Source organism: Ranitomeya variabilis, chromosome 2 (assembly GCF_051348905.1).
Source record: "Ranitomeya variabilis isolate aRanVar5 chromosome 2, aRanVar5.hap1, whole genome shotgun sequence".
NCBI classification, from domain to species: Eukaryota; Metazoa; Chordata; class Amphibia; order Anura; family Dendrobatidae; genus Ranitomeya; species Ranitomeya variabilis.
In genome coordinates, this window is record NC_135233.1 from 617,084,629 (window position 1) to 617,102,807 (window position 18,179).

An 18,179-nucleotide genomic window follows, 5' to 3' on the forward strand; every position below is an offset into this window, starting at 1 on the left:
TGTTTGCGATTGACCCTCTTCTTAGGAGGGTGGAGCGTGGACCGTTGGCCGGGATCGGGATGGACCAGGAAGCACCGGAGGCCACTCTGAGGGTGGTGGCGTATGCCGATGATGTCACCGTGTTTGTTTCCTCTCACGAGGAGGCAGGGTGGCTGATGTCAGAGGTAGATCGCTACTCGGAGGCATCCGGGTCCAAGATCAACCGGGATAAGTGTGAGAGTCTCTGGCTGGGAGGAGGAGATCCTGGTTTTGATCTCCCGGACACCCTTCCAGGACCCAAAATCTCTGCAAAAATCCTTGGCATCGAATTTGGCCAGGGGGATTACCCCAAACAAAATTGGGACAGCAGGCTAGAGATCGCCACTCAGAAGGTGAACCAATGGAAGGGTTGGTCTTTGACCCTAAGGGAAAGGGTAAACCCGATCAAAACTTACCTGCTCCCTTTACTGATTTATCTGGGCAGTGTGTGCATCTTGCCGGAATCTCTCTGGACTCGGGTCTACAGTTTGTTCTTCCAACTGTTATGGGGGAATAGACTGAACCTGGTCAAGAGGGAGGTTACTTACCGTACGAGGAGACTAGGAGGGTTGGGTATGGTCAACCCTGTGGTATTCCTTGTGGATACCTTCATTAAGATCAATATTGCAAACCTCTGGAAAGAGAGGGCTCCTCCGTGGGTATTCTTCTGTAGGGGATGGTTTCAGCCTTTCTTCCAGGAATGGGTGACAGGAGGGCAAGTGAAGGATCTTCGCACACCGCATGGATATCTTCCGGCTTACGCTACCTTGGTTCTGAAGGTAATTCGTCGGTGGGGTCTGGGAATGTGGGAGATCAGGACTCTGCCAAGGAAACTCCTTGACAATAGGGTTCTGTTGACCTATTTCCAGAGGCCTCTGGCGCTCAGGGACTGCCCAAGTCGGGATCTTGGGGTGGGTTTGCATCTTTTGAATTCTATCAGGATCCCCTCGAAGTTTTGGGGCTTGGCTTGGCGCTGCTTCCATGGGAAACTGTGTGTGAGGGACAATCTGAAGTGTAGGAGCTCTGAGGACAGGAATTGTCCTCGGGAGCATTGTGTGTTATGGTTCTCAATGGCAAGAGAACATAGCCCAGCAAACATAAGAACTAGCTCTTGGAAGGATGGAAACTAAACTGACCATGAACTAAACCTGCCGCACAACTAACAGTAGCCGGGTAGCGTAGCCTGCGTTTTATCCCTAGACGCCCAGCGCCGGCCGGAGGACTAACTAATCCTGGCAGAGGAAAATATAGTCCTGGCTCACCTCTAGAGAAATTTCCCCGAAAGGCAGACAGAGGCCCCCACAAATATTGGCGGTGATTTTAGATGAAATGACAAACGTAGTATGAAAATAGGTTTAGCAAAATTGAGGTCCGCTTACTAGATAGCAGGAAGACAGAAAGGGCACTTTCATGGTCAGCTGAAAACCCTATCAAAACCCATCCTGAAATTACTTTAAGACTCTAGTATTAACTCATAACATCAGAGTGGCAATTTCAGATCAGAAGAGCTTTCCAGACACAGAAACGAAACTACAGCTGTGAACTGGAACAAAATGCAAAAACAAACAAGGACAAAAGTCCAACTTAGCTGGGAGTTGTCTAGCAGCAGGAACATGCACAGAAAGGCTTCTGATTACAATGTTGACCGGCATGGAAGTGACAGAGGAGCAAGGCTAAATAGCGACTCCCACATCCTGATGGAAACAGGTGAACAGAGAGGATGATGCACACCAGTTCAATTCCACCAGTGGCCACCGGGGGAGCCCAAAATCCAATTTCACAACAGTACCCCCCCCTCAAGGAGGGGGCACCGAACCCTCACCAGAACCACCAGGGCGATCAGGATGAGCCCTATGAAAGGCATGGACCAAATCGGAGGCATGAACATCAGAGGCAGTCACCCAAGAATTATCCTCCTGACCATATCCCTTCCATTTGACCAGATACTGGAGTTTCCGTCTGGAAACACGGGAGTCCAAGATTTTTTCCACAACGTACTCCAACTCGCCCTCAACCAACACCGGAGCAGGAGGCTCAACGGAAGGCACAACCGGTACCTCATACCTGCGCAATAATGACCGATGAAAAACATTATGAATAGAAAAAGATGCAGGGAGGTCCAAACGGAAGGACACAGGGTTAAGAATCTCCAATATCTTGTACGGGCCGATGAACCGAGGCTTAAACTTGGGAGAAGAAACCCTCATAGGGACAAAACGAGAAGACAACCACACCAAGTCCCCAACACAAAGCCGAGGACCAACCCGACGCCGGCGGTTGGCAAAAAGCTGAGTCTTCTCCTGGGACAACTTCAAATTGTCCACTACCTGCCCCCAAATCTGATGCAACCTCTCCACCACAGCATCCACTCCAGGACAATCCGAAGATTCCACCTGACCAGAAGAAAATCGAGGATGAAACCCCGAATTACAGAAAAAGGGAGACACCAAGGTGGCAGAGCTGGCCCGATTATTGAGGGCAAACTCCGCCAAAGGCAAAAAAGCAACCCAATCATCCTGATCTGCAGACACAAAACACCTCAAATATGTCTCCAAGGTCTGATTCGTCCGCTCGGTCTGGCCATTAGTCTGAGGATGGAAAGCAGACGAGAAAGACAAATCTATGCCCATCCTAGCACAGAATGCTCGCCAAAATCTAGACACAAATTGGGTACCTCTGTCAGAAACGATATTCTCCGGAATACCATGCAAACGGACCACATTTTGAAAAAACAGAGGAACCAACTCGGAAGAAGAAGGCAACTTAGGCAGGGGAACCAAATGGACCATCTTAGAGAAACGATCACACACCACCCAGATGACAGACATCTTCTGAGAAACAGGAAGATCCGAAATAAAATCCATCGAGATGTGCGTCCAGGGTCTCTTCGGGATAGGCAAGGGCAACAACAATCCACTAGCCCGAGAACAACAAGGCTTGGCCCGAGCACAAACGTCACAAGACTGCACGATGCCTCGCACATCTCGAGACAGGGAAGGCCACCAGAAGGACCTTGCCACCAAATCCCTGGTACCAAAGATTCCAGGATGACCTGCCAACGCAGAAGAATGAACCTCAGAAATGACTTTACTGGTCCAATCATCAGGAACAAACAGTCTACCAGGTGGGCAACGATCAGGTCTATCCGCCTGAAACTCCTGCAAGGCCCGCCGCAGGTCTGGAGAAACGGCAGACAATATCACTCCATCCTTAAGGATACCTGTAGGTTCAGAATTACCAGGGGAGTCAGGCTCAAAACTCCTAGAAAGGGCATCCGCCTTAACATTCTTAGAACCCGGCAGGTAGGACACCACAAAATTAAACCGAGAGAAAAACAACGACCAGCGCGCCTGTCTAGGATTCAGGCGTCTGGCGGACTCAAGATAAATTAGATTTTTGTGGTCAGTCAATACCACCACCTGATGTCTAGCCCCCTCAAGCCAATGACGCCACTCCTCAAAAGCCCACTTCATGGCCAAAAGCTCCCGATTCCCAACATCATAATTCCGCTCGGCGGGCGAAAATTTACGCGAGAAAAAAGCACAAGGTCTCATCACGGAGCAATCGGAACTTCTCTGCGACAAAACCGCCCCAGCTCCGATTTCAGAAGCGTCGACCTCAACCTGAAAAGGAAGAGCAACATCAGGCTGACGCAACACAGGGGCGGAAGAAAAGCGGCGCTTAAGCTCCCGAAAGGCCTCCACAGCAGCAGGGGACCAATCAGCAACATCAGCACCCTTCTTAGTCAAATCAGTCAATGGTTTAACAACATCAGAAAAACCAGCAATAAATCGACGATAAAAGTTAGCAAAGCCCAAAAATTTCTGAAGACTCTTAAGAGAAGAAGGTTGCGTCCAATCACAAATAGCCTGAACCTTGACAGGATCCATCTCGATGGAAGAGGGGGAAAAAATATATCCCAAAAAGGAAATCTTTTGAACCCCAAAAACGCACTTAGAACCCTTCACACACAAGGAATTAGACCGCAAAACCTGAAAAACCCTCCTGACCTGCTGGACATGAGAGTCCCAGTCATCCGAAAAAATCAAAATATCATCCAGATACACAATCATAAATTTATCCAAATAATCACGGAAAATGTCATGCATAAAGGACTGAAAGACTGAAGGGGCATTTGAAAGACCAAAAGGCATCACCAAATACTCAAAGTGGCCCTCGGGCGTATTAAATGCGGTTTTCCACTCATCCCCCTGCTTAATTCGCACCAAATTATACGCCCCACGGAGATCTATCTTAGAGAACCACTTGGCCCCCTTTATGCGAGCAAACAAATCAGTCAGCAGTGGCAACGGATATTGATATTTAACCGTGATTTTATTCAAAAGCCGATAATCAATGCACGGCCTCAAAGAGCCATCTTTCTTAGCCACAAAGAAAAAACCGGCTCCCAAGGGAGATGACGAAGGACGAATATGTCCCTTTTCCAAGGACTCCTTTATATATTCTCGCATAGCAGCATGTTCAGGCACAGACAGATTAAATAAACGACCCTTAGGGTATTTACTACCCGGAATCAAATCTATGGCACAATCGCACTCCCGGTGCGGAGGTAATGAACCAAGCTTAGGTTCTTCAAAAACGTCACGATATTCAGTCAAGAATTCAGGAATCTCAGAGGGAATAGATGATGAAATGGAAACCACAGGTACGTCCCCATGCGTCCCCTTACATCCCCAGCTTAACACAGACATAGCTTTCCAGTCAAGGACTGGGTTATGAGATTGCAGCCATGGCAATCCAAGCACCAACACATCATGTAGGTTATACAGCACAAGAAAGCGAATAATCTCCTGGTGATCCGGATTAATCCGCATAGTTACTTGTGTCCAGTATTGTGGTTTATTGCTAGCAAATGGGGTGGAGTCAATCCCCTTCAGGGGTATAGGAGTTTCAAGAGGCTCCAAATCATACCCACAGCGTTTGGCAAAGGACCAATCCATAAGACTCAAAGCGGCGCCAGAGTCAACATAGGCATCCGCGGTAATAGATGATAAAGAACAAATCAGGGTCACAGATAGAATAAACTTAGACTGTAAAATGCCAATTGAAACAGACTTATCAAGCTTCTTAGTACGCTTAGAGCATGCTGATATAACATGAGTTGAATCACCGCAATAGAAGCACAACCCATTTTTTCGTCTAAAATTCTGCCGTTCACTTCTGGACAGAATTCTATCACATTGCATATTCTCTGGCGTCTTCTCAGTAGACACCGCCAAATGGTGCACAGGTTTGCGCTCCCGCAAACGCCTATCGATCTGGATAGCCATTGTCATGGACTCATTCAGACCCGCAGGCACAGGGAACCCCACCATAACATCCTTAATGGCATCAGAGAGACCCTCTCTGAAATTCGCCGCCAGGGCGCACTCATTCCACTGAGTAAGCACAGCCCATTTACGGAATTTCTGACAGTATATTTCAGCTTCGTCTTGCCCCTGAGATAGGGACATCAAGGCCTTTTCCGCCTGAAGTTCTAACTGAGGTTCCTCATAAAGCAACCCCAAGGCCAGAAAAAACGCATCCACATTGAGCAACGCAGGATCCCCTGGAGCCAATGCAAAAGCCCAATCCTGAGGGTCGCCCCGGAGCAAGGAAATCACAATCCTGACCTGCTGAGCAGGATCTCCAGCAGAGCGAGATTTCAGGGACAAAAACAACTTGCAATTATTTTTGAAATTTTGAAAGCAAGATCTATTCCCCGAGAAAAATTCAGGCAAAGGAATTCTAGGTTCAGATATAGGAACATGAACAACAAAATCTTGTAAATTTTGAACTTTCGTGGTGAGATTATTCAAACCTGCAGCTAAACTCTGAATATCCATTTTAAACAGGTGAACACAGAGCCATTCCAGGATTAGAAGGAGAGAGAGAGAGAGAGAAAGGCTGCAATATAGGCAGACTTGCAAGAGATTCAATTACAAGCACACTCAGAAAAAAAAAAAAAAAAAATCTTCAGCAGACTTCTCTTTTCTCTCCTTTCTCTGTCAATTAATTTAACCCTTTTGTGGCCGGTCAAACTGTTATGGTTCTCAATGGCAAGAGAACATAGCCCAGCAAACATAAGAACTAGCTCTTGGAAGGATGGAAACTAAACTGACCATGAACTAAACCTGCCGCACAACTAACAGTAGCCGGGTAGCGTAGCCTGCGTTTTATCCCTAGACGCCCAGCGCCGGCCGGAGGACTAACTAATCCTGGCAGAGGAAAATATAGTCCTGGCTCACCTCTAGAGAAATTTCCCCGAAAGGCAGACAGAGGCCCCCACAAATATTGGCGGTGATTTTAGATGAAATGACAAACGTAGTATGAAAATAGGTTTAGCAAAATTGAGGTCCGCTTACTAGATAGCAGGAAGACAGAAAGGGCACTTTCATGGTCAGCTGAAAACCCTATCAAAACCCATCCTGAAATTACTTTAAGACTCTAGTATTAACTCATAACATCAGAGTGGCAATTTCAGATCACAAGAGCTTTCCAGACACAGAAACGAAACTACAGCTGTGAACTGGAACAAAATGCAAAAACAAACAAGGACAAAAGTCCAACTTAGCTGGGAGTTGTCTAGCAGCAGGAACATGCACAGAAAGGCTTCTGATTACAATGTTGACCGGCATGGAAGTGACAGAGGAGCAAGGCTAAATAGCGACTCCCACATCCTGATGGAAACAGGTGAACAGAGAGGATGATGCACACCAGTTCAATTCCACCAGTGGCCACCGGGGGAGCCCAAAATCCAATTTCACAACAATTGTGGTACCTTGCTGGAAAGCATGGACCACTTCCTGCTTCATTGTCCCTTCAACACAGAGGTGTACAACAGGGTGGGCGCCTTCATTGGCTGGTCTCGGCTGGCCGGTCTCTCCTATGCAGAATGGGCCTATGGAGCATTCGGAGACCTTGGTGGTCGGGACCGCTGCACCTTATTTCTAGTTAGCGCAGTGGTTAGGTATCACATGTGGAACACACGGTGCTTAGTATCGACACAACTAAATATCCTCCCAGTGGACGATGTGTTTAGGACCATACTCGGTGACCTGGTGAAGGTGCGCTCTCTGGAGTATGGGAGACTGGGCGCATGGAGGGCCGCGCTCCTCTGGAGGGGCTTTTCTTTTAGTGTGCCCTAGTCTGGTCATCTCCTTTCCCGGTGGTGGGCTGCTGCTGACACTGTAGATTTTAGTTTTGTTTGATCATTATACAGTGATGTAGGGCTGCAGGCGCCGAACTTGGGCTTCGTGAGTTGTGATTATTGTGGTGTGTGCTGCTGTATATATTGTATATAGTGTATATATTGTACATGGGGATATAGATTTGGGTGTAGGTGTTAGGTTGGGTGGTGGGAAAGGGGGGGAGGTGGGTTTATCTTGTGGGACTATGGGACACTGGGTTGTTTGGGGGAAAACTGGAACTGCCTGATCTGGCCTATGGACGTTGGACATGGACTGAGGCATGTGATGCAGGACCAGCTCTCAGGTCAGTGCGGGGGGTTGGGAATGGAGGATAGCTTAGTTTTGTATATATTTGTGGTTATTTTATTTAAAAGTAAAAAAATAAAAATAAAAAAAAGTTCATGTATATATTTTGTTTGCCATTGTTTATTTTATTTGGTGACCGGACCAGAAGGTCAAAGTAGTTATTGTTCTGTATATACTGTATGATATGTGTGAGAGGAGAGAATGAGCAGCTGGACCAGTGTTCAGTATACTGATTATTTTCTGGCTAATATTTTTTGTTATGGTTTCCGCTATTATTATTGTTACGTTTTTCATTTTTATAATAAAAGATCTACAGGATATAACTCAGGACCAGTAATGTAATGTATGTACACAGTGACTGCACCAGCAGAATAGTGAGTGCAGCTCTGGGGTATAATACAGAAAATTACTCAGGATCAGTGCAGGGGCATATCCCTGAATACCCCCACCCTCCATCCTCCACAAAACAGGATTCGGACGTATGTGTCGTCAGGGCCCTAGGCTATAATGGTGCTGTGCTACGTCTGATTCACAGGTGTACACACTGGAAAATGATGCATGGTAGCGCATGTTCACTCTGTTGACACCATTACACAGTGGCTTGTAAACTTTTAGGCACCCATGGTAAAAATGACTGTTATTGCAACCACTTAAGAAAGGTCAAGGTGAAATTATCTCTAAAAAGCCTGAAGTTAAAGATGACACATTTCCTTTGTATTTTAGGCAAAACATTTTTATATATATATATATATATATATATATATATATATATATATATATATATATATATATATATATATATGTATATATATATATATATATGTATATATATATATATATATATATGTATATATATATATATATATATATATATATATATATATACACACTAGACTGTGGCCCGATTCTAACACATCGGGTATTAGAATATGCATGTCCCCGTAGTATATGGACAATGATGATTCCAGAATTCGCAGCAGACTGTGCCCGTCGCTGATTGGTCGAGGCAACCTTTATGACATCATCGTCGCCATGGCAACCATTATGACATCTACGTCGATACTGTGCCCGTCGCTGATTGGTCGAGGCCTGGCGGCAGACTGTGCCCGTCGCTGATTGGTCGAGGCAACCTTTATGACATCATCGTCGCCATACTGTGCCCGTCTCTGATTGGTCGAGGCCTGGCGGCCTCGACCAATCAGAGACGCGGGATTTCCAGGACAGACAGACAGAAAGACAAAAAGACAGACAGACAGAAAGACAGACAGACAGACAGAAAAACCCTTAGACAATTATATATATAGATATTCATCTTTTAAATATTAAAAATGACAAAAATGAAAATGGACCGATGCAAAAGGTTGTGCACTCTTGTAGATTTGTGTGCTCAGATTACTTTGACCAAGATTTCTGACCTTAATTAGCCTGTTAGGGTTATGGCTTGTTCACTATCATTGTTAGGAAAGGACAGGTGATGCAATGCAAATTTCCCAGCTTTATAAAAACACAGCCACCTGTAACATTGTGCCAAAATACAGCAGCCATGGGTTATTCTAAGCAGCCAGCATGAATCACACCATCTCTAAAGAGGACCTGCGATTCGTTACCCTACATGACCTTCTAACTTCAGGTCTCCAAGGGGGACGTGACACCTTCGTGACAGATACATTTGGAAACAAGTCCTGTGGACTGATGACGGTTAACATAGACCTCTTTGGCCACAATGATCAAAGATATGATGTGTGGAGAAAAAAGGACACCGAATTTCAGCAAAAGAACATCTCGCCAACCATTATAGATAATGATCCTAAACACATGTCACAACAGACAGCCTCCAAAGGCGGTAGCTGATGGTTTTAAAATGGCCTTCACAGTCCCCTGATCTGAGCATCACTGAAAATCTGTGGCTAGACGTCAAAATAGCAGAGGATGCAGGACAGCCCAGGAATCTCACAGTCCTGGAGGAATTCTCCAAGGAAGAATGGAGGAAAATCCCTCCAACCTGAATTGACTCTTGTCTGGCTACAAAAAGCATTTACAAGCTGTGATACTTTCAAAAGGGGGTGCTACTGTGTACTAACCATGCAGGGTGCCCAAACTTTTGCATTGGCCCATTTTGTCTTTTTGTAATATTTAAAATGTAAAAGATGAAAAAATATGTATTTTTTGCCTAAAATACAAAGGAAATGTGTCATCTGTAACTTTAGGCCTTTTAGAGATCATTTCATCTTCAACTTGGTTAACTGTTCACAATAAGAGTAATTTTGACCAGGGGTGCTGAAACTTTTACATGTCACTGCATCCTATGGTCCGTCGCCGTATAAGTCCGAATCTCGTCTTGCGAAAGGGAAGGGGGGGGGGGGATTCAGACACAAGCCCTGACAGGTCCCCTTATGCGCAATGTGAAGGCACCCTAACAACCTCGTTCTCATATTTGGGGGCTGTAGAGGCAGATTTGGTGGAATATTCCCGCTGTCCTTCATTACTGAGCGGTGCTGGAGGATGGGCTCCTGTGGGGTCGATCCCGCTAAATGCTTGGCTTAATGTAGGGACAAGATGTATGACAATAGAAACAAGGAGTTTTCCGGCGCCTGCAGGTCACATGCAGAACACAAAGCTTTTCCGACAGTGGCCTGATCCCCAGAAATCAGCTCATGAGAGGTCAGCCAGAATAGAGCGCTCAATATCATGTCCCCGGGGACGGAGCAAATTAATGTGGCGAAGATCCAAGAGCGGAGTCTATCGATAACCCCGGAGCTCTCCTCATTCCCCGCACTGACCTGATTGTACGGCCACAGAATAGCAGATCTGTGCCTGGTTCTTCTGGTACTGTAAAATATGTGGTCGCCATATAGATCAGCAATATAAGCGAGATGAATCTAACCCCCACCTGCCATAGCATAATATATAGACCGGGATGTTACCCCTATAAGTAGACATTTTAATACACTTTGCATAAATTTATAATATTTCTTTACACCCAAATCTGCTTCTTTCTCCACTTTTGAGCCACTTCTTTAGCATCCCACCTCCTGGAGTATTTTTTTATTTCTGAAATACTGCTAAAATCCAATCTGCTCAAGACAAAACACACTGTCCGCTAAATAAGGGGTCAGATTACAGCTCCCCGCTGACATGACAGGAAGGGGAATGAAAGAAAAAAAAAACAAGAGTTGCTGCTGTTTTTTTTTTTTTTTTTAATAAAGCTTACCCCAGAGTTGGATTCATGGTTACACCTCTCCGTACTGCTGCATAATGTCCTCAATGTTGATGCTTTGTAGTGTTTATTTCAACTTAGAGCTGGATTCACAGCTACACTGCTCAGTACTGCTGTATAGTGTCCTCCATGGTGATGCTTTCTAGTAAGTGTTTATTTCACCTTAGAGATGGATTCACATTTAAACTTTAATGTATTACTGTATAATGTACTCCATGTTGATGCTTTATATTAAGTGTATATCTCACCTTAGAGCTGGATTCACAGTTTCGCTTCTTAGTGCTGCTGTATATTGTTCTCCATGCTGATGCCTTCTAGTAAGTGTTTATCTCACCCCAGAGCTGGATGTACAGTTACACTGCTCAGTAATGCTGGGTAATAACCTAAATGCTGTAGCTTTCTAGTGTGTTTTCCCTTCCTCCAGTGCTGAAATCAAAGGTTGAGCTTAGTTGAGAGAGAGGAAAGTAAGAGTCTTTCATGTTTGTGCGTGCTGTGTATGGGAGACATCACAGTAGGTAGTCTCTTCCCACTAGCACAGAGGAAGCTGAAAATGATAGAGAGTCCACAGAGGGGGAATCATTGGAAAAGCAATATGGAATCATTTAATAGCCAAAAATACTCAAACCCTAATGTACACATGAAGCAGCTAATTCTGAAAAGTCACGTGAATCTACACCTTAAGGGGGCAGTCACATGTCTCCCAACAATCAATGACCAATTAGTCAGAAGTATCTAGAAAACCTTCCTGCGCCTCCACCAGAGATAAAGGCTTTAATTGAAACCAGAAACAAGTTAAAAGGAAACTGAGATTCCGCCACTCATTTCAAACCTCACATATAAGATGTAGATTTATCTGCAGGCCATCTGTCACAATCCATTTTTGGATTCGTGGCAGCTCTGGTTTAACTCTGTTTTAAATGTTGCTTTTTCCTTTCAGGATCATCGGGGTTTAATGTCGGTTTTTCCCTCCGCTGGCAATGTGGTGTAACTGCAGTTCTGTTGTGTCAGCTGATGTGGTTGTGACCACTCCCACCATCCTTAAAATGGTCACCTGATGCATCAGCTGTCTAGTGGTGATAGAGTTTCTCTATGGAGACCAGCCTTGCAGTGGTAGCGTTCTTGTGTCTGCTGTTTCTGGAGTTTGGAGTCTGGCTTCTGTGTCATCTGCGGTGTGGAGCTTGGCAGGGAAGTTTGGAAGCTAAGTGTGGTGTTTTATCCTCGTCCGTGTTTGTCACTGCCCCCTGTGTGATACTATCTGTAGTGGTGAGGCTAGCGCTCCTTGCCGGGCCAGTGCACTAGCCAGGGCAGTGTGAGGTGACAGTGAGGGACTAGGTTCCTGACGGCAGTGGGGGGGAAGGACCCACTTAGCGCATTAGGGGAGTGCAGGGACAGGCTCAGGTTTGAGCTCAGGAGTGTCCCTTCCTTCATTTCCCTATTGATAGGGCCTTCCTCACCCGTTTTCCATCCTGTTGTGCCATCCGCTACTGCCCCCCCCACTGGGTCGCTATATATATCGTGACATTATCACCAACCGATACTTTTTTCCGGTGAACCCATGGCTCAAGCACAGGCTTTCGCTCAGCTGATCCAGATCCCTACTGATGAAGTTAAGGACCTGCGGTGTCAGGTGGTGCAGCAGCCTCAGCAGTTGTCGGGGTTCTGAGTCTCGGCTCATGTGCAGGCTCAACCGAAACCCAAGCTTGCTTTGTCCAGACCCATGGTCTGATGTGGTTAGGACACTGACGAGACCCCTAAGCGTTCAGGCAATTGACTCTGTCCCACTCAGCCAGGGGAGGGTGACCCAAGTCGTAGATAATATAAACCTGCGTATAGGGACTCGTCATGAAGAGTCCCTGTCATGCTACGTCTTGGAGGGTATGCCAACTCCCATCGGCTTAGGCCTCCCTTGGTTGAAGAATCACAACCTGGTCATTGATTGGCGGTCCAGGAAAGTAGTCAGCTGGGACCAGTCGTTTAAGGACTGCTGCCTGGGAGCTACGATCTCTGCCATCCTTCTCCAACCTACCCCTTTTTCTCTAGTGGGGGCAGCAGAGGTGCTGCCAGTGAGTAGGGGCAGGACTCACCACCCTGAGTCTCGGAGTCATCTTAGGAGGAGGGGTCAGGGGAGGGTGGTGGTTCCCTCTGTATGTAGTGAGGGTAAGAGTTTGTTGGCACAGGGGGACACCTCTGTTGTCGGTTCCTCAAAGAGTTCACCATCTATTGGCAAATGCATGCGTGGAAATAATCATTCAGGACCAGACTTGTGTGTGAATGAGTACGTGTGGGTGTCCACCAAAAACATTGGGTGATTGTGCCGTATCGAGTGTCTGCCATTCTCAGTCCGGGGCGTTTTTAGCTGGTGCTACCCCCAGTAATGCACATAAACAACTCATTCCACATGTCGGCGCTTCTGGAGATTTGTGGCGTCTCCGGAGCCTATGTTCTTGCCATCTCCATTGGGCTGCGTTTGCCATAAGTCTCGGGATCAGGTGACTGGAGAGGTGAACTCTGGAGGATTTGGGCATCCTCACCGTACTTCGTTTCCGGTGTTGAGGGTCCAAGGCCCCTCATTGAAAGGGTGGTACTGTCACGATCCATTTTTGGATTCATGGCCGCTCTGGTTCTACTCTGTTTTAAATGTTGCTTTTTCCTTTCAGGTCCATCAGGGTTAATGTCAGTCCCCCCCGCCCCCGCTAGCAGTCTGGTGTAACTGCAGTGCTGTTGGGTCAGCTGATGTGGTGGTGACCACTCCCACTATCCTTTAAATGGTCACCTGATGCATCAGCTGACTGTTGGTAATAGAGTTTCTCCATGGAGGCCAGCCTTGCAGTGGCAGCGCTCTGGTGTCTTCTGTTTCTGGAGTTTGGAGTCTGGCTTCTGTGTCATCTGCGGTGTGGAGCTTGGCAGGGGAGCAAGCTAAGTGTGGTGTTTTCTCCTTGTGCCTTTCATATTTGTCACTGTCCCCTGTGTGACACTATCTGCAATGGTGAGGCTAGCGCTCCTTGCCTGCCAGAACACTAGCCAGGGCAGTGTGAGGTGACAGTGAAGGACTTGGTTCCTGATGGCGGTCGGGGGAAGGACCCACTTAGGGTGTTGGGGAAGTGCAGGGACAGTCTCAGGTTTGCGCTCAGGGGTGTCCCTTCCTTCATTTCTCTTTTGATAGGGCATTCCTCACCCCTTTTCCATCCAGTTGTATGTTTGTTGTGCCGTCCGCTACTGACCCTCTGTGATGTCGATATATGTATCATGACACCATCAAAGAAAATACCGAGGAGGATGGCACCCCGCAGGATACGATAAATTCTGTGCTCCATATAATTACAGAGGCAGCATGTATGACTGTACAGAGATGGAAGAAAGTCTAGAATTCACCCCACGTCCATCCATCGGTCTCATATCTGTCAAAGCCATATCTAAAAGTCCACTTACATATAATGTGACATCACTGGTTCTGATGACATCATGCAAGAGTCCATTGGATAGGCTTGTTATGGCATCTCCAGCATTCCTCTCGAGTTCCCTATGTCTCCACCATTGATGTGTCTTTCTCTGCTTCCTTCGTAGGTCACTAAGATGCTGGCGGTTGTGGTTGTGCTCTTTGCGCTTCTTTGGATGCCATACCGGACTTTAGTTCTAGTAAACTCCTTTGTGGAGAATCCATTCTTGGACCCCTGGTTCCTTCTGTTCTGTCGCATCTGTGTTTATGCCAACAGTGCCATCAACCCCGTCATCTACAACCTCATGTCTCAGAAATTCCGCACAGCTTTTAAGAGGTTGTGTAAATGTGGCCAAGTGGAGACCCAGAGGAGGAACGCATACATGACCACCACCAACTACAGCATGGTGAGGGATCCCAGCAACGCCAGGTCCGAGATTAAGGAGAAGCCACCACTAGAGAACCCAACCATTGTCCCCAAACAGTTAAACAGCCCAAAGGTGGAAGGGGAATTGTATTATAGTATTGTCTAAGGTCACTGTGCGCTCCATGCTCCATTCCACCAGAAAAGGTGACAATATATTATAGGTCCAACAAGACATCTGTGACTAAAGAACCACAGGGTCCGGGACTCTCAGCGAAAAACCCAGTAAAACCGAGCCACAGTTCTGACACCATTGAGAATCCTGACAATGTGTGCAACAATTGTTATAGCCACACATTATAGCTACACACCGCTTCAAAATGTCTTGATGTTAACCCATAGAGTCAAAAAGGTGGCCTCAGGTCAGTGGGTTGCCCATGGGGTCAGGTGGGTAGCCTCAGGTAATGACATTGCCCATGGGGTCAGGTGGGTGCTGTCAAGTCAAGGTGTTGCACATGGAATCAGGTGGGTGGCCTCAGGTCATAGGGTTGCCCATGGGGTCGGGTGGGTGAAGTCAAGTCATAGGTTTGCGCATGGAGTCAGTTGGGTGGCCTCAGGTCATGGGGTTGCCCATGGAGTCAGGTTTGTGGCATCAGGTCATGGAGTTGCCCATGGTGTCAGGTGAGTAGCATCAGGTCATGGCATTGCCCATGGGGTCAGGTGGGTGATGTCAGGTCATGGGGTTGCCCATCGAGTCAAGTGGGTGGCTTCGGGTCATGGAGTTGCCCATGGAGTCAGGTGGGTGACCTCAGGTCCCCCCCTCTATTAACACATCAACAGCTCTATGGTCACTGGGGAGAACATTAGAGGGCTTCAGTGTTTTTGTGACCCATCATGGATACCATTTAGGCCCCGCCTCGATACCAGCAGGATTTGGGGCCCTGACTGATTTTGCTACAGGGCCGATCTCTTCAGTGTATGTTCTTAGTGACCAATATTTTGTCTCCTCTAACTAGTTCCTATTGGGAATGTTTTGTGTGCATTAAAGTCTTTATCTACCGGTGCTCAGGTTTATTACGGTGCAAATTGCTGAGACCTTACATCAAGTGAGAAGGTGGGGAGATCTGGCCATGAACTACATCTGATTTTCAAATGGTCATTAACCAATAATTCTTTATCCAATGTCCCCCATGTATGAAATGTATGTGTAGCTGGGGGGAAGCAGCAATGCTCTAGTGCCTGAGATGACCCTAAAGCCCTCCACCCCATGAGAAGACACCATTGTTATGCCTTGTACATAATAGGTGTTGGTCTTTTACTGACGTTGAAGAGTTCAAATCAATGTATTCCAGAGGTGCATCTCTGAACTGAAAACTAATGTAAAAATGCAAATTTAGGAATGCTAATATTATTGATCTGTTCCCACAAAGTGCCAGTCAGGGATTCACTCACCAACCTGCTAAATGTCCTGAGATCGTACCCTGCCCTGCTGAAGGACTAAAGAGTTGCAATGAGTCATCAGCTATTCACCAAAAATTTAACAGAAGGGATTTTAGGAGATTTTCTCCTTTATTTCACATTTATTAGGGTCTGTATAGAAATTAATGCATGTGATGGATCTTGTGCTGGTGACAGATTTCTTTAAGATTGGTCACATTGGCTGAATTATCTGATTTTCATGTCATTCCTGGAACGTTATTTCCACTTGAGATACCCGACCCCAGACCTTGTAGCTGGACGATATCTCAGAGACTTGGAAGGAGCCTCCATGTATTATCCAGGACACTGAAGTCATGGATTTTCCATTTTTAGCAGTCACTGATTAGGACCACCCACTGGACTTCCAAGCTTAGAATAGGCACAGAAAATACAAGCTATGCCCCACATATACATACATAGCTGTCGGCCGTACCATGGTTTGGGGATTCTCCAGACCGGTGTGGTTTCGGCATTCGGTTTGTGATCCTTTAATTCAATGAATCAAAATCTAATGAAGATCTCCCGTTTCAGCCGCAGACAGGTAACACAATACAAAAGCCTCAAAGTGTTCTCATGTGTCCAAGTGCAAGAGGGTGTAACTGTAATGTTAATCAGGTATTCATGGACGGCTACCAGAGATGATTATTCATTCATTGGCATAGACACATCTCTGATAAATTGTTACTTTTACGTCGAGTAGGGAAATAAATCTATAAATCTCCTTTTCCTACCTTGAAACTATCCTCAAGCTGCTGTTGATGGATCCATAGTCATCTTTAAGTATCTCCTTTTGCTACTTGAGTATATAGTAAAGACTCTCTTTGTAGCCAAGATGCGTTAAAGCAGTTCAGGCTGTTAGGATTTTACCAAGTCTTGGATGCACAGAAATGTGTTTTTTCACCTTTGTGCACTCAAAGTACTAAGTAGAGATACAAGTTTTGGATCCCTTTACAGCAGCTTGTTGGTAGATCTGGTATTTCTTGTTATGTATAGTAAGATCAAATAATGAATATGTTGGTGCGGAGACTTTTGTGTAATCATTTTTTTTCAACGCTACGTAGAATTCAACCGTGACGGGGATAAAGCTTGGGGTCCATGTATAGTAAAGACTGTATGTAGCTGCTGCCTTTATTTTTAGGTATTAATACGATGCCATGCAGTTTCCGTACATATTATATGAGAAGCGGTGTTTTTAAGAATAAAAAGTTTTCCCTCTGTTATATCTGCATTCATTTCACATAAAGAAACTCCACAGATTTCACAATATGTCCCACTCATTCCATCCCCTCCAGCAAATGAGACTAATGATGACGGGGGTGTAAAGTGGAAATATATAAATCCCTCAGTGCCCCCATAACAGCCACATCCAGTGCCTCCATAATAACAGTGATATCCAGTGCCGTCATGATAACAGTGATATCCACAGTGCCCCAATAATATCAATGATTGATATCCACAGTGTCCCCACAATAACAGTGATATCTACACTGCCCCTATAATAACAGTGATATCCACAGTGCCCCCATAATAACAGTGATATCCACATTGCTCCCATAATAACAGTGATATCCACAGTGCCCCTATAATAAGTGATATCCACAGTGCCCCCATAATAAGTGATATCCACAGTGCCCCACAATAACAGTGATATCCACAGTGCTCCCCATAATAACAGTGATATCCACAGTGTTCCCCATAGTAACAGTGATATCCACAGTGCTCCCCATAATAACAGTGATATCCACAGTGCCCCCATAATAACAGTGATATCCACAGTGTTCCCCATAGTAACAGTGATATCCACAGTGCTCCCCATAATAACAGTGATATCCACAGTGCCCCCATAATAACAGTGATAACCACAGTGCCCCATAATAAGTGATATCCACAGTGCTCCCCATAATAACAGTGATATCCACAGTGCCCCATAATAACAGTGATATCCACAGTGCCCCCATAATAACAGTGATATCCACAGTGCCCCCATAATAACAGTGATATCCACAGTGTTCCCCATAGTAACAGTGATATCCACAGTGCTCCCCATAGTAACAGTGATATCCACAGTGCTCCCCATAATAACAGTGATATCCACAGTGCCCCCATAATAACAGTGATATCCACAGTGCCCCCATAATAACAGTGATATCCACAGTGTTCCCCATAGTA

At 45.9% G+C, this 18,179-nt stretch overlaps 1 protein-coding gene across 2 annotated transcripts in view; it reads left to right on the top strand.

Annotated features, from left to right (window-relative positions):
* LOC143807360 (thyrotropin-releasing hormone receptor-like) overlaps nucleotides 1–17,223 on the top strand; it is an 88,298-nt gene extending 71,075 nt beyond the window's left edge. For both annotated transcript variants that reach the window (XM_077288808.1, XM_077288807.1), the window contains exon 4: nucleotides 14,296–17,223. In XM_077288808.1, the coding sequence (XP_077144923.1) occupies nucleotides 14,296–14,700 (405 nt within the window). In that variant the 3' untranslated portion in view covers nucleotides 14,701–17,223. The remainder of the gene's footprint in view (nucleotides 1–14,295) is intronic.
* The last annotated feature ends 956 nt before the right edge of the window (nucleotides 17,224–18,179 follow it).